At 39.1% G+C, this 25220-nt stretch overlaps 1 protein-coding gene across 1 annotated transcript; it reads left to right on the top strand.

Moving 5' to 3' along the window:
• The first annotated feature begins 2383 nt into the window (after nucleotides 1–2383).
• On the top strand, nucleotides 2384–24989 carry NAA30 (N-alpha-acetyltransferase 30, NatC catalytic subunit). The gene is made up of 5 exons (XM_023231316.2): nucleotides 2384–2569; nucleotides 2847–3621; nucleotides 8502–8625; nucleotides 11551–11606; nucleotides 21602–24989. Exons 2-5 carry the CDS (start codon nucleotides 2848–2850, stop codon nucleotides 21737–21739), a joined length of 1092 nt encoding a protein of 363 aa, XP_023087084.1. The 5' UTR covers nucleotides 2384–2569; nucleotide 2847; the 3' UTR covers nucleotides 21740–24989.
• The last annotated feature ends 231 nt before the right edge of the window (nucleotides 24990–25220 follow it).

The raw sequence follows: 25220 nt of genomic DNA, 5'->3' as shown, positions 1-25220 counted from the left end.
AGCTTAACAATTTCCCTTTTATGTGTTTGATATGTGAATACAAAGTGAATAACATTTACTTCCTGACCTCAAGAAGGTCCTTACAACTCTCAACTTTCTGAAAACCACTTTGAGACAACATCTGGTCAGCTCCTCAGTCTGACAGAGCTCAATGCCAAGCTACAACACAGAAAGAACAGGAAGGCCTGCTGCCATTCATTCTCTCCAGTGAAGGTACACGGTTTTTAGGAAGGGCTTACATTTCAAAGTGAATGACTGAGGGGTATTTTTCTAAGTAAAATTCACCCTTGAACATTTCTTATGGAATTATCTGGGGCCTCTTGGGCCAGCTTCTCCACTATGATTTGAACAGATCATTGTTTCACTGGCTGACTACCCAGGTTACACTTTGAAACTTTGAAAAAATATGTATCTTTAAACAATGTATGCACATTTGGAAACATGGTCTTATTTTGTGCTTAAGACAGAAATGGGATCACGCTGTACTTACACATCTCATTTATATCGCCCACACATCAAGGTGTTTAGGTTTTTCAATGTATCTGTAGCAAGTTATACATTCTGAAAGTGGCCACAGCAATATTTCTGGTCCCACATGCTCTTTGAGAACCTCGCCTCTCTCCACCAAGAGTAGGGTCTATTTCTCCTCCTCTCAAAACTGGAAATAATTTTGTGTCTGCCTAGATATAATGCAGCAGAAGTGACACTACATAATTTTTTTTTTTTTTTTTTTTTTTTTCTTGAGAGGGAGTCTCCCTGTGTTGCCCACGCTGGAGTGCAGTGGAGCAATCTCGGCTTACTGCAACCTCCACCTCCCGGGTTCAAGTGATTCTCCTCAGCCTCCTGAGTAGCTGGGACTACAAGTGTGAGCTACCACGCCCAGCTAATTTTTGTATTTTTGGTAGAGATGACGTTTCAACGTGTTGGCCAGGCTGGTCTCAAACTCCTGGCCTCAAGAGATCCTCCTGCCGCAGCCTCCCAAAATGCTGGGATTACAGGCGTGAGCCACCACACCTGGTTAGAGACTACATGACTTCTCAGGCTAGGTCATAAAGGGCAATATGCTTCTGATTGACTTTCTCGCACGATACTTGCCGTTGGAAACCAGCTACCAGGATGTGACAAAGCCCAAACCAATCAATGCTAAAAGATCACCGGGAGAGGTCTACATGGACTAAAACTGAGGCCTCCAGCCTTTAGCCTGCATCAACCACCAGCTGTGAAAGTGAAGTTTTCAAATAATTCTACTCCTCAGCCTTGGAGTCTTCCAATTGAAGCCCTACGCATAATGGAGTAGAGAAAAGCCATCCCAGCTGTGCTCTGTCTGGATTTCAGAGCCACAGAATCTATGAGCATAATAGTTATTTTATACTAGAGTTTGGATTACTGCAAAAAGTTGCAAACATGTTCCGTCATAGAATTATATACTGCAAACGTCCATGTGCGGCACACCAAACCAGCTCTATAAATCAGGTTTTTTAACACAACCGAATTTGTTCAGTGTGCGGGTTACATACACTGTCTCAGTTCAGACCTGCCGGGAGTCAACTGCGGACTACAGCAGAAGGAGCCCAGTCACAAGCTCGAGTTCTGTCCCCTTTGCACTCAATAGGCAGATCCCTTGGGAGGATCAGGCCACCTGTTTACCAGTGAGTTCTTCCTAACCTATTTGTGTCACAAGTTTAGGACTGTGCTTCTTAGCCCTGGTCACAGTCTTTCACCATCTCGCTCTAACCCTTCCCCAGGTGTGCTCGCAATTGCCCAACACCTGTCAGTCACTTTTGCCTCCAATTTTACTGGGCGCGAGGAGCAGAGTAAGGAGGGAGAAGAAGAGGGCTGACTCCCTTGCCGCTAAGTGGCAAGGGCCAGCTGAACTTAATTCACACTGCAAACGACCACGTTTCGACAGCCATCCCCATATTTTCACAGCTCAAAGCTTCCTTTCCTTTTCGGTCGGCTTCCCTGATTTGCTCCATTTTTAATCGCTCCTCCCCCATCCTCCTTGCCCCTGGTCAGGGCAAACACGAAACGCTGTGCAGCTTTAAAAAGGCATTTTTAGGTGACTTGTAAACGGCTGGTGCCACAGGCCCCGAATTGGCGAGATTCGCTACAGCTCCGAGTGCGCGGTAGACTTGAAGCAAGGAGCGCCTGCCCGGTCCATCCCTCCCGGGCCCCGCGTGGCAAGCACCGCGGGTTAAGGTGTCCCAGAACCGAGGAGAAGGGTTTGGGAGCCTGTGACTCCAAAGCCCTCTGCAACTTCCCGGCCCCACAGCCCCACCCACTACCACGCGGCCTTCCCCGCAGCCCGCAGGAGACACCTTCGTCCCCGCCCCTCCACAGGTCACCTCCCTCCACGCCCCTCTCTCTTGGCCGGGGCAGCCGACAGGCAGGGAAGTGTCGTAAAGCCAGGCCCAGGAAACTTTACCCGAGGTAACAGCCGAGGCGCTTTACGGCGACGGCGGCTGAGTGAGAGCCTTGGCGGCTGTGGAGGCGGCCGCGGCTGCGAAGGAGGCGGCCGCAGTGGCTGAGGAAGAGGAGTGGCGGCAGCGGCGGCGGGGACCCGTGCGGGGTGAGCCGCGAGGAGGGAACGGGGAGGGGCCGCGAGTGACAGGGCTGGCGGGTGGGCCCGGGCGGACGGGGACGGTGGCCGGTTGAGCAGCTGGGCGGCGCTGAAGAGCGGGCGGGGGGGGGGGGGGGGGGGGGAGTAGGGGGGGGGGGCGGCCCGGGGGGGGGGGGTTCCGGCCTTTGTTCCCCCCACCTCGGCCGCCCCCCACCTGCCGTCCCCTCTTTTCCGCGCTCCTCGGCCGGGTTTCATGGCCTCCCCTCTCGGTCTGTGTCGCTTCTAGGATGGCGGAGGTACCGCCTGGGCCTAGCAGCCTCCTCCCACCACCAGCACCTCCGGCCCCGGCGGCGGCCGAGCCCCACTGTCCCTTCCCGGCGGGGGCCGCCCTCGCCTGCTGCAGCGAGGACGAGGAGGACGACGAGGAGCACGAAGGCGGCGGCGGCGGCAGGAGCCCGGCGGGCGGGGAGTCGGCGACGGTGGCGACCAAGGGGCATCCGTGCCTCCGCTGCCCTCAGCCGCCGCAGGAGCAGCAGCAGCTCAACGGATTGATTAGCCCCGAACTGCGGCACCTCCGGGCGGCCGCCTCCCTCAAGAGCAAGGTCCTGAGCGTAGCCGAGGTGGCCGCGACCACGGCCACCCCTGACGGAGGCCCCAGAGCGACTGCAACAAAAGGAGCTGGGGTACACTCGGGCGAGAGGCCCCCTCACTCCCTCTCTAATAATGCAAGAACTGCGGTCCCCAGCCCGGCGGAGGCAGCAGCGGCGAGCGGTCCCGCGGCGGCCCGCAATGGACTGGCCGAGGGCACCGAGCAGGAGGAAGAGGAGGAAGACGAGCAGGTGCGGCTGCTGTCTTCGTCCCTGACCGCCGACTGCAGCTTAAGAAGCCCTTCGGGCAGGGAGGTTGAGCCTGGAGAGGATCGGACGATACGATACGTCCGATATGAATCCGAGCTACAAATGCCCGATATCATGAGACTGATCACCAAAGATCTGTCCGAACCCTACTCCATTTATACCTATAGATATTTTATCCACAACTGGCCACAGCTGTGCTTCCTGGTAAGTGGGTAGAATAAAAAGAGGGTGAACCCAGCAGTGATCCAGACTGTGCGGGGCAGGGAGCGAGGGCCCACAGTGTGGCAGTGGATACCTCCTGCTGTTTATCATAGTACGTTCTATGATGTCAAGTGCGTGTACACATTCCTAGTTATTTAATGAAACTGTTTTAAAGGTAAGACTTCATGATTCGGGTTAACGTGATGCTAGTGTAACTGCAGCAAGCCTATATGGTAGCGTGTTTCACTGGGGTGGGGGTCTTGTGTCTTGTTTACATTAGATTATAATCGTGTTTAACCGTCTTTAATTGCCCGCCCGCATCCTCAAACACTTCACAGTAATTTAATTTGAACATGGTTCTATTTGGATAGAGGCCTTTTAGTCTCTCAGTTACAACCATAATCAGGGAAGAGTGTATGCATAAACATGTTTTGGTGAACATGAATGTCAGCAAACTTGGTGTGGCCATATTGGAGAATTAAATCTTACAAGCATTTTCAGTAATTATGGAGATGTTTCCCTTTACTTCAACAGGACAATTAACGGTTATAGCCAGCCTGCTTTCTGGTACTCCATTGCAGAAAGCGCTACTAACACTTCTGGTGGCTGAAAGACTCCTGAAACTTGAACAAAATACCCTTTTGTGGAATGTAGAAAACTTAAGTGTGAAATTGTTACCGATCTGATTTTTTAAAATTTTTTTTAATTTAAGAAACTGGTTGAAGATGTGGCCAAACACTAGTAACACTGGCTTGTGTAAATTATAATTGACAATAATATTACACGTAAGTGAAAGACTTTTGGACAGTTTTTTAAAATTTACATAGTATTGGCAGTACCAGTAATTTCTTCACAATAATGTTGGCCCATTTCAGTCTCTGTGAACCCTTTAACTTAACTGTTGACTGCAAGGTGTATGCTTTGTGTCATGTGCTCATAAGCATATTGTTTCCAGATGACATCCATTTAAGGAGTATTTTATAATATGTGAAGGGAAAAGCCACTATTACTTAGTGTTTTAGCATTGGCTTAGTTTCACCTAGTAATTCCCTGCAAGATATTTTGACAATACTTACCTGTCGTTTTGATTATCTAGCTTGGTGGTAATTTGAAAATGTAACCTGGGTATTGTAGATAATGGTAGTTCTATTTTCTGTCTTAACTTTGCTTAAACTTCAGTACATTTGTTTAAACTCTGGGTACTATTTTATATTCTTGAAAACTGCTCTTTCAGTATTCTAAGCATTGTATCAGAATAGTTCTAAGACATGTCTATGTCAGTGAATATGAGAAAATGATTTATAGCACTATTATAAATGTCATATCAAATGCCACTGTAATTGCTAAAAATTGTAGATTTAGTTGTAAGTTAACCCACAGAAGCAGATGATTGAGTCACATTTCAAATCGAAATAGATGTTTTTCTGTCAATTCCAGGAAATTGTTGTGTATATGATATTCAGTCAACTTTTGAGTCCTGATGTTTACCTAAGCCTTTCTCAACTTGTCTGCCATTTTAGACTCTGGTCAACAATATTAGTAAACTTTAGTTTTGATTTTATGTAGAACCCTTCCAATTCACCAGCTAATGTGTATGTTAGCCTTTAGTAGCTCGTTTGTTTAATATTAAATTCTGAATATCTAAAAATTGCGATATGCACAAGTGGTCGACCTGTAAGATTTACTAGTGCCAGTATGAATCAGGAGGTATTAAACAATAATAAAACAGTAGTTAAAAAACAACCAGGCCATTTAGAACTGAAACCTTTATCTTGGCATACTTTTAAATTTAAGTTTCCCATAGGAACTATTTTTAAAAAAATGCAAATGCGTAAATGTGTATGTTTATTTTAAATCATAACCTTTTAGAACTGAAAGGCATCCTAGAGATAATCCAGCCCAACTTAGGTTTTGTTCTGTTTTGTTTTTTGATTGAAAAAAAGAACCAAAGTGACTCAAAATGTTTCAGTCTCCAGATATTTACTGACAGAAGGGTAAAGCTAGAACCCAGTTCTCCTGGCCTCTCATTATGGTAACATAAGAACCTGAAAAATGACATACTCTTGATCCATTCAGTGAAGATTATTGTGTCAGCAAGTTATCGCCACCAAGTAACAGTTGCCCTTACAAAGATCAATCTCAAGAGATTAGAAACCTCCAAAATGTTGCTCTTTTCTGTGGATAACCTGTAATGGGTCAATGGAATATATGGGGTTCAACCTTATAAAATTGCCAATATTTGATTGAGTAACAAAAATGGTAGCTTATTATGATTCTTCCTAATTGTAAAAGATGTAAAAAAAAAAAAAAAAATTCAATACAAATGTGAGACACTTTCAGTTACTCTGTACTTAACCATTTTATCTTTACCTCTTTTCATAGTAACATTTTCAGTTGTTGGTACCTTTTTGAAGTTCTTAAACTTATGCTCAGCGATGTAACATAGTACTTCCGTTTATTTGTTCTAAATTTAACTTTTTGGCGTCCCCCAGTTTTCTATTTGTAGTGTTCTAGAATTTGGGAATCTCTCACTTCATATTTTTCATAGTTTTATAGACTGACAACCCTTTGGCCTTGTAGTATTAAGTCTTAATCTTGCCAGGGATTTTTCAGTTCCCATCCCTGAAAAAATACATTTAATAGCATGAATTCCAAATGTATGTGCAGAGCTTTTATTTGGAAAAATTGACAAGCAATTTAATGATTCCTGTAAATGTACCATATATTCATGAGTGGTTTATCAGGAAAAAAATACAGCATTGGTCTTCTTCACTACTAATATCATCTCTATGGTGTATGATATATTGGGCTTTTTAGATGATACATACAGCTTGATTTTTGCTCCTACAGATTCTAAATTAGGAACAAATCAGGTCTTAAGAATGAACTAATACAATATTTTGTTTGCTTATTCCATGCTCAAAGGACAAAGATTTGTTTGAAATTCCTGTTCAGATTGAAAGTACTGTCCAGTTGTATTGTTTTACTTTTTCCTCATTTTTGGATAGTTTATAAGGTGTAGCTGTTCTGAGGTTTATATCATCGATCTAATACAGGTTTTCATTTAACATGAGCCTGACTTATGAGGTCAGGCCAAAATTTTTTCTGACCCTTTTAAATATACCATTTGGTCTGTAATAATTTTATGTATGTGTATGTATTTATATGTATTTGTATATACACACATATATTTGAAGTGAGTTATTTTCAGATCAGAAAAAGCTTTCAGAGTTGTTCAAGGCAATTTTTGTGCATACTTCAGGTCTTTGTTTAAAAAATGTTTTTAAAAGATTGATATATTGTGAGGGAAAAAAATAGAAATAATCACTTCAGAGGTTTATTGACCCAAAATAGTTTTGGAATGTGTGATAAACCAGAAATGAATTAGCGTGGGTTGTTGAATTTCATATTCCTTCAAAAGAATTTTTCTGACCTAGTTTAGGTTTGCATGAAATGGATTAGAATTTTCTTGCCTAAAAGATTTCTCCACAGTTAAAAAAAGGCTTTTTAATCAATTTACAGAATGACAGACTAAAAAAGTCACAAATTTAAAATATGTATTAATTATAAATTGGACATTACTTAGTAATTTTTTAACTCATTTCTGCTTTTGTTGAAATAGCTTCTTCTGGAAAACTAATTTATGGAAAACAAACTTCTTACTGACACATTATTTAAATAGTTGGAGATATTGCCCTATTTATATTTACCAGAAATACCATGTTACTAGAACTTTTTATCAGCATTGGAATTTTTGAAAAACATTTTTAATGGTAACACTAGAAATCTTAATGAAAATGGGGGATGATTAGAATTTAATACTCTGGAAATCTGTACATTTTTATTAAAATAGAAATTTCTGTAAAATTAAAGCTTTTAACATAAAGCTTTGATTTTGAACTATAAGTATTCTGAGAGCTTTATGACAGTTATCCACACTGTCAGGAGTATCCTAAAAATGAGACTATGCTATATTTACATATATTAACAAAAACCTCTTAAGTATGATCTAATCAATACCTTATAAACTGTGCTTTTTCTGAAAATTAAAATTTTTTTTTTTCTGATCACAATCTACCATTCAGGTGTAAATATGTATTATATGCAGCTTTCACTAAAACTTCATTAAATTTTTTTCGTTTTTTATTTTATTGAGATGGGATCTCACTCTGTCACCTAGGCTGAAGTTCATTGGCATGATCTCAGCTCACTGTAGCCTCTGCTTCCCCAGCTCAAGCCATCCTGTCTCAGCTTTCCAAGTAGCAGGTACAGGTACATGCCACCACACCCAGCTAATTTTTGTATTTTTAGTGGAGACAGGGTTTTGCCATGTTGCCCAGGCTGATCTCAAACCCCTGAGCTCAAGCAATCTGCCTGCCCTGGTCTCCCAAAGTGCTGGATTTACAGGTGTGAGCCACTGCGCCTGGCCATTATTACTAAATTTAACTATTTAAAATTATATTCTGCTGATGGGCAAGTTTTACAATATTTTATGTCCTAATAATTTGTTTTTGCATATTTCCCCTTCCAGAAACGTAGTTAGGTCTTTGTTGCAAATAATTGTGATTATAAGTACCTCATACGTAATCTTATAAAGTACTTGAATGTTTACCTTGCGGAAATCTGGTCTTTTTTCCCTAGGCTTTAATAGTAAGCATAAATAATTCATGTTCTAAAGAATATTGAGAAATTTAACACTAGAACATTTAAAGGAGTTAGGGGATTTAGATTTCTGAAACTTCTGTGACTGCTCTCTTGTAAGAGTTCCTGTTATCTCTTCCCCCGTCAAAAATGCCTACCAATGATTGGTTGTTGTTTTCTCTGGATCATTGTGCAGTACCTGATGGCAATGTGTTCTTCATAACTGTTTGTTTATTTTTAAGGCCATGGTAGGGGAGGAGTGTGTAGGTGCCATCGTTTGCAAGTTGGATATGCACAAAAAGATGTTCCGCAGAGGTTATATAGCCATGTTAGCCGTGGATTCCAAATACAGGAGAAATGGCATTGGTAAGAAAAATATTATTTCATAGAATGCCTAAGATAAGCTATTTTCATTTTTGTGTTTTGAAATGAAAGACTTAAATGTAAGTATGTAGAAATGAAAAAACTAAGGGAAGAAAATTAAGGCGGTTTTTAATTTTTAATTTCAAAATGGTATTTTTAAAAAGTTCTTAAAATGAATTTTTTCTTTATTAATGTTTTGACAGTTTTTAACAAGTAGTCGGATCATCCGTTTTTACCTCCAGATTTTTTTTTATCACATTCAAAATGCTTTGCATTATACTAAGTAACACAAGAAATACTGCAATTTATAATTACGTTATGATGGTCCTTCATCCCAGCCTTCAAGCACTTGTCTGTATTTGGGTTAAGTGGACCTCAATCAAGCCAACATTATGGAAAAATTGTTACCATTACTGGAGTTAGTCATGAACCGTATATTGCAGTTCAGAAAAGATCAGGAGATGAGAATTGATTGTTTCTTATAATTCCCAAACTTAATTTTTTGTTGGGTGTACTTTTCCTGACATGTTTAGTTAATCTTACACTCATGATTTATAATGATCCTTAGAATCATGTAGGGTGGTTTAAAAACACATATTTAGACCCCTCACCCTGAGACTCTTGTTTGTCTTGTCAGAGGTGGGGCTGAAGCTTCCATAGGTGACTGTGATGTAAGCCTGATTAAGCACCACTCTTCTATCACCGGGTTAGATAACTTTTGTCATTTAAATAACACCATAAAACTCAATAGGCCTCCGGGTGCGGTGGCTAACGCTTGTAATCCCAGCACTTTGGGAGGCCAAGGCAGTTGGATCACTAGGTCAGGAGTTCAAGACCAGCCTGGGCAAGATGGAAAACCCTGTCTTTACTAAAAATACAAAAATGAGCCGGGCGTGGTGGTGGGCACCTGTAATCCCAGCTACTTAGGAGGCTGAGGCAGGAGAATCGCTTGAACCCAGGAGGTGGAGGTTGCAGTGAGTGTGCCACTGCACTCCAGCCTGGGTGACAGAGCAAGATTCCATTTCAAAAAACCACTCTTTTAGTCTCTAGGACCTAGTAGCTCTGTGTTCACAATGGAGGATTGGGTAGACAAGCATTTGTCTAAGCATGTCAGATTTTGTGATGTGCTTTAGCGAGTATTCATAAAAAAAGTTTAATACCTATACGAGTATTTAATCATTAGCAGTTTTGTCACTTAGGTTTTTTAAAAACTATTAAGTATTATTGTCCAACCTAAGACTCTCACACAGTCCTAGATATCATGAGAAGTAACTATAAATAGGTTTACTTAATATGTTAAGTTTAGCCAACTTGATTACAGTGTTACAGCTTTCCACTAAGATTTTTAATGAATTGGGCTTGTTTTATGGAGTAAGTTTGAGCCTTTGATGCATTAAAAAACACTGATAAGGACTCATGATAAATTATAGCCAATTGTTTGGCTAGTTTGGAGGGCAGAAACCAGTGGGTTTAGGGTTGCATCCTGGCCTTCAGACATACTTTGTTTGGGCCATAAAATGTACACATACTTGTATGCATGCTTTGAAAATTAAGAGTTTTTAATTCAATTTTACTATTTTTGAGACAGAGTTTTGCTGTGTCGCCCAGGCTGGAGTGCAATGGTGTGATCCCGGCTCACTGCAACCTCTGCCCCCCAGATTCAAGCAATTCTTGTGCCTCAGCCTCCCAAGCACCTGGGACTACAGGCACACACCACCACACCCGGGCTAATTTTTTGTATTTTTTGTTTTTTTTGTTTTTTTTGAGATAGAGTCTCACTCTGTCGCCCAGATTGGAGTGCAGTGGCACTATCTCGGCTCACTGCAACCTCCACCTCCTGTATTCAGGTGATTTTCCTGCCTTCGCCTCCCGAGTAGCTGGGATTACAGGCACCCGCCACCATGCCTGGCTAATTTTTTATTTTTTAGTAGAGATGGGATTTCATCATGTTGGCCAGGCTGGTCTTGAACTTCTGACCTCCGGTGATCCGCCCACCTGGGCTTCTCAAAGTGCTGGGATTATAGGCTGAGCCACCGCACCCAGCCAGTGTTTTGTATTTTTAATAGAGACGGGGTTTTGCCATGATCTCAGCCTCCAGAGTGCTGGGATTATAGGCGTGAGCCACCATGCCTGGCTAGTTTTTTGTATTTTTGATAGAGACGGGGTTTCACCATGTTGGCCTGGCTGGTCTTGAACTCTTGGCCTCAAGTGATCTGCCTGCCTTGGCTTCTCAAAGTGCTGGGATTATAGGCATGTACCACCGCGCCCAGCCTAAGAGTTTTTAAATAAAATTTGTCTGTCTTCTCTTAAAATCAGATTTGGCAAATTTTTTCCCTTTTAATATACCAGTTATAATTGACCCTAAACTAGGATACATTTTGCTAGACATTTACAGACACACCACTGACATCATTGGGAGTACCAGACTTCATCATGCTCACTATAAAGTTTATAGGAACCTACTGTGGGTAACAGCAGTTCTGATGAGGTTGTCTTGTGCCTTGTGTCCAGGGGAGTTTGGAAGATCTTTGGTGAGATCAGCTCGGGTTATGCAGTAAGTTCTGGCCAACTCACGGGGAGTTCTGGGTTGTTCTGGCCATACCATATCTTGTCTTTTTCTCTTTCCCTTTCCTCCTGCTTTCAAACACAATAGAACAAACTCCTGCTTGTGGCAAATAATTATGGCTGAGAAAAAGGAGCATGTTGGGAGACAGGTCTTTCAAGAGGAAACGTACTGTTAATGTATAGGTTCTATTGGCTTCTCTTAGCTTATAGTTAAAATTTTTCCCACTTAATTTGAGATAATCTGTGCATCTGGATTCAAGATAGAAACTAGCATTTGACATTTCTGTGCTTATGAATATTATAATTTAGGTTATCTTTAAGAAATACATTTTTCCTTCATTAATACTCAGATCTATATTCTAGGTACTAACTTGGTTAAGAAAGCTATATATGCCATGGTTGAGGGAGACTGTGATGAGGTAAGTCTTTAAAAATGTTTAATACTTGTTTTCTGGGCATTATTCTTACTAGGTATTTTTTATAAATATTTTGTAATTTATTGCAGATTTCATTGCAGTTTTACTACACAAATGCAGCTTGTGGGGAAAATTATATTCCATTTTAAAACATATGAATTTTTGACCTAGAACAAATTTTAAAATGGAGCTAAAATTTCTTCAAAATGAGTGGGTGGAATCTTAGACATTTTCAGTACACAATTTTGGTATTCAGAGGCTTTATCATCAGTTTTTTAAGGTAGCTCTTATTATAGACTCTGTTATAATTTGCTTACATATTGGCCTTAGTTTCTAACAGTGGGAAAACTATCAGTCTATATGGAGGACACTTCACACTTGAAAATAATCTTTTCAGAATTAAATAATGACAATGTTGCTAGGGGGAAGACAACCACTTTTTAAGAGTAGCGCTATCTGCGCATTAACCTAAGAGCATTTTCTCTCTTCAGCTTGTTTATAAGGTCTGATGGCAGATATAATTTCTTTGTATCCTACTGCACTGTGTTTCTACATATAGTGGGTGCTTGATAAATACTGGTGATGATTGGGAATGTTAACATTTACTGTTGTACGGTGTGGAAGGGAACAAGTACAAACTAGAGAAGTATAGATGTCTTTAATATAGCAGTGGTGACTGAGGAGGAGCAAAGTTGTACTAGTACTTTTATGAGTAATAGAAGTAGCAATTTTTATTATTAGAGGTCAGATATGCCTTAAAGAATTCTCGAAATATGTGAAATTGGGTAACTTTTTTCAAAATATTGACCTTAATAATTTGTTTTAGTGACTTAAAAGAAGTGGATTTTTTGGTACAAAATTTATACACAGCATATATGATAATGTGTGCATGTGTTTTTAACAAAGTTCCTTCTGCCATTCTTATGCTTTTCAAGTCTTTATCCATCTTTCCATTGATAGCTCCTGTTTTTTTGTTGTTGTTTTTGTTTTTGTTTTTGTTTTGTAGAGATGGGAGTCTTGCTATGTTATCCAGCTGGAGACCACTCCAGCTCCTGGCCTCAAGTGATCCTTCCACCTCAGCCTCTCAAAGTGTGATTATAGGCATGAGCCGCTGCTCCTGGCCTCTTGCTACTGTTAACTGTTTGAAATGTGTTCTCTCATTTTTTAAATGCACATATATGCAATATATAGTTTTTAAAAATACAGATGAAGTAATTCTTATTCAGTAATTATTAGCAATAATAATTGCTTTTTTCTTTTAACAACATCTCATGAATACATTTCCATGTTAGAATACAGAGATTTGCTGCTGGGCATTCTCAGGCTTCTTGTTCACATTAGGCTCTATTCTGATGGATCCACTCTAAGTGGTGGTTATATGAGAAGGCCTACAGACGTAATGGGTGGCACAGTGAAGTCATCCTGGGATTTAAAAATATCTAATTTTACTCCAAAGAAATAATTCACAGGTGTCAAAGGATCTCACATTGTTCACAGCTTTTAATATTAAAATGCAGTAGCCAAAGTTTTACATGACTGGTAACTGAAATTTTGAGGAGAGAATTGGATCGGATATGTTCATGAGTATAGGTCCATGTTTGGACCATAGCCACACTGCTTGTCAGCTCATCAAGAAAAGTCAGGTTTCACAAAAGTTGCTTAACAGCTTGGAGAAATCTTTGGGATAATAGATCATGTTTTGATCTTCCACAGAGTAGAGAGATCCAGTGAACAGGGGTGTTAAGAGCAGAGAGTATTATGTTCCTATGATGAAACTTTTTCTGAGTTATCCTACTTGCTATCCTAAGTCACTCCTTTGAGACAGGCTGTGTGCTTTTCTTTAACTGATCAAAGGTTTGCATAGTGTTGGCTTTTCTTTTTTTTTTTTTTTGAGACGGAGTCTCGCTCTGTCGCCTGGGCTGGAGTACACTGGCTGCATCTCGGCTCACTGCAAGCTCCGCCTCCCGGGTTTACGCCATTCTCCTGCCTCAGCCTCCCGAGTAGCTGGGACTATAGGCACCCGCCACCTCGCCTGGCTAGTTTTTTGTATTTTTTAGTAGAGACGGGGTTTCCCCGTGTTAGCCAGGATGGTCTCGATCTCCTGACCTCGTGATCCGCCCATCTCCGCCTCCCAAAGTGCTGGGATTACAGGCTTGAGCCACGGCGCCCGGCCTAGTGTTGGCTTTTCATTGGAAGTTCTCGGGAATGATACGAACATTTGTATTGTTTTGGTCTCAAGGTTAAATTCTAAATCAATGATTCATTTTAATGGTATGCATTTCCAGCCTAAAAAGCTAATGCTGATTCATTCATTTTTTCTTTTGAAACAATGAATATTACTTAATGTTTAGGCTGACATCAGGGATAGCTTTGTGAACTTTTTCCTTTTGTATAATTTAAATGGATGGTTTTTGCAGTTTGTGAATACCTCTGTCTCTTGATTAGATAACTTTTTCTTCGTATAAAAATTTTGCTTATCTGCGTCCAACATTATTCAGATCGAATAATTTACCATATGAACTCTTGTTTATAAGATCTGGTAGCTATCTGGTTTTCCTTTCCTTGTTAAAATACTTTAGTCTTTAAGACCCAATTCAAATACCAACAACTCCTTTAAGTTTTTCTTGATCCTTCTGGACAGAATCCATTGCACTTTTCTCTTATTTTTGTTACTCTTTTTGTAATATTTACTGCACTTAATTTCACTTATTCAGTGCCTTAGCACAGTGTAGGACAGAGATGCCTTCTCTTGTTTGTTGTGATATTCTTGGTGCTTAGTGTGACATTTGTGATAGAGTAACTGCTTCATAAATATGTTTTGAATGATTAGTTCTGTGCTTCCAGCACGATGTTTGTACCCCTCTCTCTCTTGTTTAAGCACTTTTAAATTTTGACTTGTATTGCTGTTAACTTGTCTTTCTCTCTGAACTTTCTGTAAGCTTTCTAAAAACACCAATTGTCTTATTTTTGTTCATAGTAGCAATTTTTTTTTTTTTTTTTTTTTGAGACGGAGTCTCGCTCTGTCGCCCAGGCTGGAGTGCAGTGGCCGGATCTCAGCTCGCTGCAAGCTCCGCCTCCCAGGTTCACGCCATTCTCCTGCCTCAGCCTCCCCAGTAGCTGGGACTACAGGCGCCCGCCACCTCGCCCGGCTAGTTTTTTTGTATTTTTTAGTAGAGACGGGGTTTCACCATGTTAGCCAGGATGGTCTCCATCTCCTGACCTCGTGATCTGCCCATCTCGGCCTCCCAAAGTGCTGGGATTATAGGCTTGAGCCACCGTGCCTGGCCGCATTTTTTTTTTAAAAGGCATCTTCAGGGTTAACCAAGTTGTTAAAATGCCTTTGAAATGATAAATCTCCAAAAATACAGTGATTAATGAAAATGCAAATAAACATGTGCTTTCACTTTCATTAATTTAGACCAACCTTCCTTTCTTTTAAAGGGTTTAGAAATTTTGACAAATTATCTGAAAATCTATGAAAGACATTTGACAAGGGTTTTAAATTAGATTTTCTACTACTTAGGTTATTCCGCTATTTTGAAAATTCTTACAAAGATAAAGATTTTAAAATCTGTGAACCTTTTAATAGAGGTACATTTGACCAGGCACTGTGTCTCATGCCTGTAAGCCCAGCACTTTGGGAGACCCAAGGCTGGCGGATCAGTTGAGGTCAGGAGTTTGAGATCAGCCTGGCCAACATGGTGAAACCCCATCTCTACTAAAAATACAAAAATTCGCTGGGCGTGGTGGCACACGCCTGTAGTCCCAGCTACTTAGGAGGCTGAGGCAGGAGAATCACTTGAACCCTAGAGGTGGAGGTTGCAGTGAGCCAAGATTGCACAGCCACCACCGCTGCTCTCCAACCTGGGAGACAGAGTGAGACTTTGTCTCATAAAGAGATACATTTGGAAATCTCCGTGAAACCTTACCGTGCTCCGTGGCAAAAAAAAAAAAAAAAAAAAAAAAAAGATACATTTGGAAATCTCTGTGAAACCTTACTGTGCACATCAAACAATTTTCACTTTCTATTCTGTCTACAGAATTTGTGACCTTGAGTCATGTTTATATTGTTCTTTGTTGTTACTAGTCATTTTAAGCTCAGAGTATTCAACCAGAGTTATTAGTAATCACAGAATTGAAAGGTAGATAATGTTTTTCTCCAAATAATGCTGCACTGTTCCTGGTCGAGTTGATGTTTTCATTTTGTCTTACTGTGATTTTCCCAACTTTTCATATCAGAATTAGGTATATGTTAAAACAGTATAGCCAAATTTTTTTTTCATTTTCTATGTATTTGGAGCTGACACAAAAAATTATAGCATCAAAAGAGAAAACAAGTGGATTTGTTACTTCTTGAGTAAGAAATACATTACTAGTGTGCTGATCTGGCTTAAATTTATTTACACCCCCACATGCTCTGGCTGCCAGATGTGTAGCAGCTAGGACAAGTGCCTTAGGTTCATGTTTCACAATAGAAGAAAGAATAAGATAAATACATATAGAATGAATGAGTTTTCTATGATGTAGATTTTAAAGTAGGATCTGTGTACCTAAAATCAACCTACTTGGTGGCCATTTACATTTATGTACTTTTTTCCTGAAGTAAATTAGAATTTGGGCAGGTGATTGATCAGTATCAGTATAATGAATAGTGCCTCAATGTTTAAGCCATTGATATCCTTAAAATCTTGATCTCTGAAAACTTCAAGTTTTTTGTTTTTGTTTCTGGTTTTTTTTTTTTTTTTTTTTTTTTGAGAGTTTTAGGCTGGGCGCAATGGCTCATGCCTGTAATCCCAGCACGTTGGAAGGCCAAGGTGGGTGGATCACGAGGTCAGGAGTTCGAAACCAGCCTGGCCAATATGGTGAAACTCTGTTTCTACTAAAAAGATACAAAAATTAGCCAGGTGTGGTGGTGTGTGCCTGTAATCCCAGCTACTGGGGAGGCTGAGGCAGGAGAATTGCTTGAACCCAGGAGGCAGAGGTTGTAGTGAGCCAAGATCGTGCCACTGTGCTCCAGCCTGGGGGACAGAGCAAGACTCCGTCTCACCAAAAAGGAAAAAAAAAAAGAGTTTTAGGTCAATTACTGTGATATGAATAGCCAGAGATAACTGATCAGAATACAGTGGAATTAGGATTTCTTAATGGAATTTAAATTTATAGTATCTTTAAATATTTTCAGTTGAAAATCATGTCATTTAATTTTTGCTTATTTACATTAAAGACGTTTTTTCCATTGAAAAACCATAATGAACATTACAGAAAACTTGAGAAACAGAAGAAGAATGTTCACTACCTACCCTTCTAGCACGTTGTATTAGTCTGTTTTCACCTTGCTGATAAAGACATACCTGAGACTGGGCAGTTTACAAAAGAAAGAATACCACATTGGATTTACAATTCCACATGGGTGGGGAAGCCTCACAATCCTGGCAGAAGGCAAGGGAGGAACAAGTCACATCTTACGTGGATGGTGGCAGGCAAAGAGAAAAGTGCTTGTACAGGGGAATTCCTCTTTTTAATACTATCAGATCTCGTGCGACTTAATTCACTCATGAGAACAGCACGGGAACGACTTGCCCCCATGATTCAGTTACATCCCACCGGGTCCTTCCCACAGCACATGGGAATTCAGGATGAGATTTGGGTGGAGACACAGCCAAACAGTATCACACATCCAATTTGGTGTTTTCTTTCTTTTTTTGTTGCATACATTTTTTATTTTTACTAGACAGTTTCTTCTGTAAATAGCACGTATGTAACTTGTTGCAGACTGTTTACAATCTGCTATTCAAACCCATGACTTTCCCTACAACCTGATTTGCTTGACCTACCTAATGCTATTTATTTCTAGCAATATAAAGGTAATGCAAAAGACATTTTGGTAATTTTTAGACAGATAATCTGGTAACTGACTGTATTTTGTACAATTAATACAATAGATCACATTAGCACTAATGACTAAATTAGATTATTAGGAGCCACAAGGAGATCTAAGTTATTTTTTGAAATAACTTATACTTTTCTAAGTTAGAAAAGTCCAACTTAGAAAAGGTACAGTCATTCTTTTTCCCCCATGATACGAAAGATTACTTTTTAGCTTTTTAATTAGACTATATTTATTATGTTTATTAAGTATTTTCTAATTATATATATGTGTATATATATAAAACATCTTTAGTTTCACTGGAAATATTTTGCTATGTGATAGAGGCTGCAAGGTAAAGAACAGAATACAGTGGGGTTAGCTAAACTGCAAGGATTTTGGGTGAGTAGTTTGGCCTAATAACTGAGTATGAGAAGCCTGGTTTCCATATTTATCTTCTGTCACTTGGCAGTTGTATGATTGTAGGCAGGCTGTTTAACTTTTTCTGGTCTTTCTCTTTGTCTGTGCAACATGATGTTAATTCTGATCTTAAAGAGATGTTGTGAAGAGCAGTATTGTTTGTTGTTCATTCAGCAAATAGCAGTGGAAGGGCTTCTAGGTGCCAGACAGTGTGGTAGTGCTAAAGTTCTAGCAATGAACAAGCCTGCCCTCCAGGAGCTTCCAGCCTACAGTATTAAAACATACTATCTTTTTTTTTTTTTTGAGAGACGGAGTCTCGCTCTCTCGCCCAGGCTGGAGTGCGGTGGCCGGATCTCAGCTCACTGCAAGCTCCGCCTCCCGGGTTCACGCCATTCTCCTGCCTCAGCCTCCCGGGTAGCTGGGACTACAGGCGCCGCCACCTCGCCCGGCTAGTTTTTTGTAGTTTTTAGTAGAGACGGGGTTTCACCGGGTTAGCCAGGATGGTCTCGATCTCCTGACCTTGTGATCCGCCCGTCTCGGCCTCCCAAAGTGCTGGGATTACAGGCTTGAGCCACTGCGCCCGGCCTAAAACATACTATCTTAAACAGTAGTGTTTTGTAATGGTTTGGCTTATCCTGATAATGGTCTGTTGCTGTTGCAAAGAGGATCAGTGGAATTTCACTGTAATTTTTTTCGCTGTTAAGTAGAATTCAACTCTGTCAAGTTTCTTTAGGACCAAAATAACCTCGTTTTATGGTGAATTTCTAATATAATATGTTTATAAGAATTTGAGAATTAAAAATTAGTTACTTTATCCTGGCATTTTTCTGTTGTGTCAAATAATTTGCTAAAGAAAGAATCACTTTGTTTAGAAAATGTGAGTGTGCCAGGAGAATCTTTACATTTTAACTGAGTGAGACCTTGGTGTAATTTTTTCTCTATGTAATTGAGCCTCATTTCATTAATCTATTAGGATGCCAACAAACTTGAACTCAGTTCTTAACCACATCTCAAGTGTGTATTTGTGTCGTGGTGGTAGCCTCAGATGTGTTTGGAATATTTTAGATTGCTGAATATTAGACTTAGAATCCCTTTCATCTTGTCTTTAGTAGGTTAGATTTCCTGGTCACTGCTTTGCTTTACTTCGGGAAATAATCAGAGGGGAGGTACAGTAGGGTAGTTACTATTAAACTTTAGTTCATAATTGGACTCTGTTCTGTCCTTGCTCTATTGGTGGCCTTGAGTTTTATTCATCTGTAAAATGGATAACCACATCAATTTCATAGGGTTATTGTGAAAATAAAGCTACATAATACATGTAGAATGCTTTACATTGCACATAGTACAGCTCCAATAAATATTAGCTGTCATATTTTAAAATTGTCACTTTTTATTTGAAATCAATTCCAAGTTTTGAGTTGTTGTGACTTTAGTGTTTCTCAAATTAAATTGCTTTGATTTAACGTTTTAGCTATAATTAGGTGCTGGACCTAATAACAGAATTGCAGGAATTACCCAAGAGAGTTGTTAAAAATTAAAAACTTGTATTGACCAGACTGAGGTGTTACAGACTGTAGTATGACATACATTACTAGAAATTTAATTGTGTGTGTGTGTATATGTGAGTATTTTAATTTGTTTTTTGAAACAATCTCGCTTTGTCGCCCAGGCTAGAGTGCAGTGGTGCACTCACAACTCACTGCAGCCTCAACCCCTTGGGCTCAAGTGATCCTCCCACCTCTGCCCCCCTAAGTAGCTGAGACTATAAGCACACACCACTAAACCTGGCTAACTTTTAAAGTTTTTGTAGAGATGGGTTTTCACCACGTTGCCTAGGCTGGTCTCAAACTCCTGGGCTCAAGTGATCCGCCTTGGCCTCCCAAAGTGCTGGGATTATAGACATGAGCCACCACACCTAGCCAAATTGTGTTTTTTCAAGTGCAGAGAGAAATTGACGTTTACTTATCTTAAACCAGTTTATTTCCTGTACAACTTTTATTTTAGGTTTTCTTAGGAGCGTATTTGTTTTCTTCATCCTGAACTAATTACTTCATTTTAGAACCTTTAAAGGTTTAGATTTAGCATTGGTCCCTGCTGTTGTTGGGCTTACCAGCTAGGAGAGATGACATACCACTCATCAAATGTTGAATAAGAATGTGTCATAGGAACAGTGCAGAATGCTGCTGGGTGATATAAAAGGAAAGGGGCACTGTCCCCAATCTGGAAGTGACAAGGTAGGGCCAAAAGAGAGGAGGATAGGCAGAGCATGCTTCCAGAGAGAGAACAGTTTATTTGAATGGTCTAAGGTGGGAGAGATCATGGTGGGTCCCAGAAACCGAAAATTCAGTGCTGAGCATGGAAAGCAAGAAGGGAGAGACCTAAAGCAAAGCTGAGAAGTATATTGATGGACTTTTTATGTCTGTTGATATTGTTTTTAGATTGTGGACTTTCTCTTGAGGACAAGAGGGAATCAATAAACGGTTTTAAGTAGAGAATTAACAAGAGCATCACCCTAACTCTATTTATAGAGAATGGGAGACCTCTTGAGTTAGGAGGCTCTTGTAATTATAGTGAGAGTTGATGGCAGCTTGCACTGTGGTATATTGAGCATAGAAAGAAGAGGACTACTTAGAGATTTAAGAGGGAGAATTGACAAAATCAGTGCTTGGATGCATATAGGTGGTTGGAGAGGAATGAGGTTCAAAAATGACTCTTGGGTTTCAGGTTTGAGGCATTGATGTGGTGGGATGGTGATCCTGTTTACTGAGAGATAGAATTGTGGAGGAAGAGCAGATTATGAATTCAATTTTGGATATAAGTTGAGGTACTCTCTAGACCAGTGGTTCTCATATATCCCTTGACCAGCAGCAACATCATCATCTGGCAATTTAAAAATGTTAAAAATGCAGATTTTTATGTCCTACTGCAAACCTGCTCATAAACTCTGGGGGTGGGGCTCAGCAATGTATTTTAACAGGCTCTTCAGGTGATTATGACACACTCTAACATTTTGAATACCTCTTGTCCGGATTCAGCAAACACTGTTAGTAAAAGGCCCATTAGTAATTATTTTAGGCTTTGTGGACCATAGGTCTTTGTGGCAACTGCTCAGCTCTGCCCTTGTATTGAGAAAGCCGCCACAGACATCATGTAAACAAATAAACATGGCTGTTTGACTAAAACTTCTATTTACAAAACAGACAGCAGGCGCATTTGGCCCAAAGTCTATAGTTTGCAGACTCTGGTCTAGACTCCAGACAAATGTTGCAGTTATTGCCAGGATAAATGACATATTAATGAAAATATGGAAGTTGGAAGTCAATCTGAATAGCTGCTTATAATAATATGGCTTATTATTTTAAGGAAATAAACCAGTACTTTTGATTGTTGATTTTATTTTCATCCTTAGTCATTTTACCTTTCCCCACAGGGAAATAATTAATCTTTGTTTTAGTATAAAACATACTCTCATTGCTAAAAATTTCAAACATCACCAAAATCAGTATAACAGAAGATACATCTCCAGTGGTCCTCCAAGCCCTCGACCCAAATATAATATTACAATTTTGATGACTATTTTTGAGTTATTTCTGTATATTATTTATTGTTTTCACTATCAATTTTTAAAATTATGATTTTTGAAAAATTGTTTACTTGGTAAGTAATTTTTCAAATTATGTAATTATAACTTAGTTTTTTTCTCATTTCTTTGAAGGTTGTTTTGGAAACCGAAATAACAAATAAGTCTGCTTTGAAACTTTATGAAAATCTTGGTTTTGTTCGAGATAAGAGGCTGTTCAGATACTATTTAAATGGAGTTGATGCACTGCGACTTAAACTGTGGCTGCGTTGAGAAACTGACATCGAGAAACAACTTTCAACCACACAGAATCGACCTTTGCATGCAATGCAATTTGTACAGAATTGCTTTGCAGGTGGATTTAGTAATTTCCATGCAGCTCTTATCTGTCAGTGTCTCATTGAGTGTCGCACAATATTTGTTGCACTTTGGCATGGCGCATTTGTTCTGAATTAAAAGATTGTTTTAAACTTCAGGAGTTCTTTTGGTACCAACAAGATGTGCCAGTTGATAGCCAAGATTTATGTGTTCATTTGCAAAGTCTGCTGACAATGTTATTTACACAGTGATCATTTTTTCACAGAACCAGTAAGTGGAACATAATTTTTGTTCCTTAAAAAAGCCAATGTGGATTGTAAAAGCCTCTAAGTATACTAACATTTCACACAAAACCTGCCCTAGTTTTCTGAAGGGGGTGAGGGAGAAGACGCTTCAGTTTTAGGTTTAATTTTTTCAATATTAAATTTTCCATTCTTGAATATTGGTACCTCAGTGATTAGTGAATGAAAAAAATGTAGGGTGGGGTATGTCTTACAATGAGTAAAGTAACAATTAAATTTTGTCTGCCAGTGCCTGTGTAGATGAGTATATTTGTCTTCATCACTAGTTTTTGAATGCATGCTATCTTTTCCTTTTCTTTAAGGCCTTTGCAAGCAAACTTTTGTTTTTATTTAAATTCTAAATTTGATAATAAATTATTTCAGATTTTTATAATTTGGATACTTTTTTCAGGTGAATAACAGAATGGTTTACTTTAGAAGTCCCTTTTTCCTTACAGTAACAAGTTGAATCTACTTGGAAAATTGAGAAATGGCTCAAAAGAGATAAGAAAAGTTGATGGAGCCGGGAATTGCTGGGTTTTAGATGCACTTTTTCTTTTGAGAGTAAGGGAAGTTTTGGAAAAGAATAGAAAATTAGTGTAAATTGATATGATTTTATTTAATCAAAATTACTGCTACGCTGTGAAGAACAGCTTTTACAAAGTAGCTGAATTTGTTTTTCCCACTTGATTTGGATTCACATTGCTTTCATTTCTTAAAATGCTTCCCTTTAGGTTCTTGGTCTTGGAAATAAATTTCAAGGTGCATTGTATCCATTTGAAGCTGCTTTATTTTATTTTCACTTGTATGAGCAAATTCTTAGGGGAGCTTTGCTTTTCTTCTGCCAGAAAAACAAAAGGGGGAAATGAAAATCTTTTTTGGAATGAGTTCTGTGGGTTTTCTTAACCGCCACCATGTTTATTAGTTACATTGTGTTTTGGCCAATCAGTGCAATGTAACAAATTTTAAAGTTAATTGCTTTCAATTGAGTCAGTAAACCTGTGATAAATAATTTATTTAACTGGAAAACCTAGGTACCCAGAAGAAAAAAGATTCATTCTCTGTGAAAACTGTAGGAATCTGTTGTTGTTTTCATTTGAATATACTCTACTTCTGCTCTAGTATTTGGTTTGGAATATATTTTGTGGCTCTAATTACTGTATTTTTAAAAACCCTACCTCCATTAACAGTTGGGAAAGGCCCCTTTTCAGGAAAGTTTGTTGCTTTTTTTTTTTTTTTTTAAAGGAAAGCTGCTCTTTGCTCAGTATAGTGTTTTGAAGGTGAACATAGTAACAAATACTTTAAAAATAAAGATACACAATTTATATTTGAAAATAAAAACTTTCTGCTGGTGGAATTACTTATAGTTCTTTATTTTTAAAGACAACGTTTTCCATTTTATATTGCTCGTGAAAGTTTAATGGGCAGGATACTGGTTATAATAAAAATATGGTAACCACACAGTACTCAGCTTTTCAGTATGTTTTTGGTCAAACTTCGTTTAGGCACTAGCATTTAGGAGAATACCAACCATAGTGATGCTTTTGTTATTTAATATGAAGGAAATTGAACTAAAACATATTTATGTCATCAAATTTTATTTCACTCCTTTATATTTGACTTGCTGGTTGATGCATAATGGTTGATGAACATATATTTGCTTGAATCACTAATGGGGATGGTTGTAAAGTAGATAGATGGTAGGTCATGGGTTCAACCATTTTAGTGTTTTTGCCAGATTGTCAATGAAACCATCATACTGACCTTTTCCTCCGAAATTGCCAAATTAACTGAACTGATTGGGTGTTTGTAAACATGAAGTTAACTGTGTGACTAAAAAGTCAGATGGTTGCCATATTGTTTGGTGTATGTTAAATGTCAGTGTATGCCTTATGTCTTTAATTGGATATGCAAACATTTTTTTACTTAAGTAGATTAAAATTTTAACCTCTAGCATGAAAACCCAACACCAACACTGAAAGACTCCATTCAGATTGTAGTAGCCTCAAACAGTAATTTACTTTTTGATAATAGGCTGTTATTTTTCTTAAATAAGCTTAAAATAATTCTATTTGAAATTGATAGCATGGGTTCACTTGGCTAAAACTGAGCAAAATAGGTGCAACTTTCTTTTAATGGGGTGCTGCCTCTTTAGGACTGACTGTACTATCCACTGACACTGGTTTGGCAGTTGGTACTGCTGAACATTTTTATACATGCTACCATGAAGCTATATATGTTAGTATTGAAGAAGCTAACGGGTATACTATCATTTTTGATGTGTGGGCTGATTATAATTTCCTGTACATTGGGATGAAACTACTTTAGCAAAGTCCACAGATCAGAAACCAGACAGTAGTTTTTGAAGTTGAAACCAGCAAAATAAGAAAAAATAAAAAGTCAATTTTAATATTTTCTGCCTCTTTCCCAAATTACCCTTCCCACTTGCTCGACAAATCTATGTAAAGCAATTTGTTTTTCATGTTTTAACTTTACCTTGCCCTGTGTTACGGTACTGGCTGACATGTCTAAGACTGGATGTGTATATTTATTATGGTGTCTAAAAATCATGAAGTTCATCACTTTTCAGGAGTATAGATAAAATCAAATTGGTAGTGCATCAGAGTTACTTTTCAGTGCACCATGACATCACTAAAATGAGTGCTGTAATGTTACAGGGCTTTCAGGTTTGTAAAAACATAACCATAAATTATATTGACGTCAGATATGAGTTGAGTATCTATAAAATATCACGTGTATCTCAAAATATTGGACTGCTGTTTGACTGGATATTGCTGCATAATTTTCTTCTATTGTCCCATATCCTTTTGGAGAGAGATTTAATGGGATTTGAAATGTGCAAGCTGTCTAAATAAGATGCAGTCAAATAAAGTATGGTTAAGTTGTGTTTGCATTTTTCTTTTAGATACAGCTGTGTGCATTTTATGATTGGGTTGTTTTGCTTTTACCCACTAAGTAAAACAGCAACAAGCAATATATTATTTCCCACTTCCTGCCTTTCATCTAAGAGTTACGGGGAAGACGTATTACATAATTGTCATCACTGTTGTGTGTTCTGACAAAGTAAATTTGAAAATAATGTGAACTTGATTTTCCTAAAAGTATTCAGTTAGTCAACTCATATGTCAGATACC

This window comes from Piliocolobus tephrosceles, chromosome 6, assembly GCF_002776525.5.
Source record: "Piliocolobus tephrosceles isolate RC106 chromosome 6, ASM277652v3, whole genome shotgun sequence".
Taxonomy (NCBI): Eukaryota; Metazoa; Chordata; class Mammalia; order Primates; family Cercopithecidae; genus Piliocolobus; species Piliocolobus tephrosceles.
This window is presented reverse-complemented; position numbering and strand designations above follow the sequence as displayed.

What these genes read in the sequence shown, in the direction of transcription:
- NAA30 (XM_023231316.2), top strand. Translation starts at nt 2,848, where the DNA reads ATGGCGGAGGTACCGCCTGGGCCTAGCAGCCTCCTCCCACCACCAGCA. An exon ending in GGCCACAGCTGTGCTTCCTG is followed by an intron (nt 3,622 to 8,501) that starts GTAAGTGGGTAG and finishes TTTATTTTTAAG; the next exon opens with GCCATGGTAGGGGAGGAGTG. An exon ending in ATACAGGAGAAATGGCATTG is followed by an intron (nt 8,626 to 11,550) that starts GTAAGAAAAATA and finishes TCTATATTCTAG; the next exon opens with GTACTAACTTGGTTAAGAAA.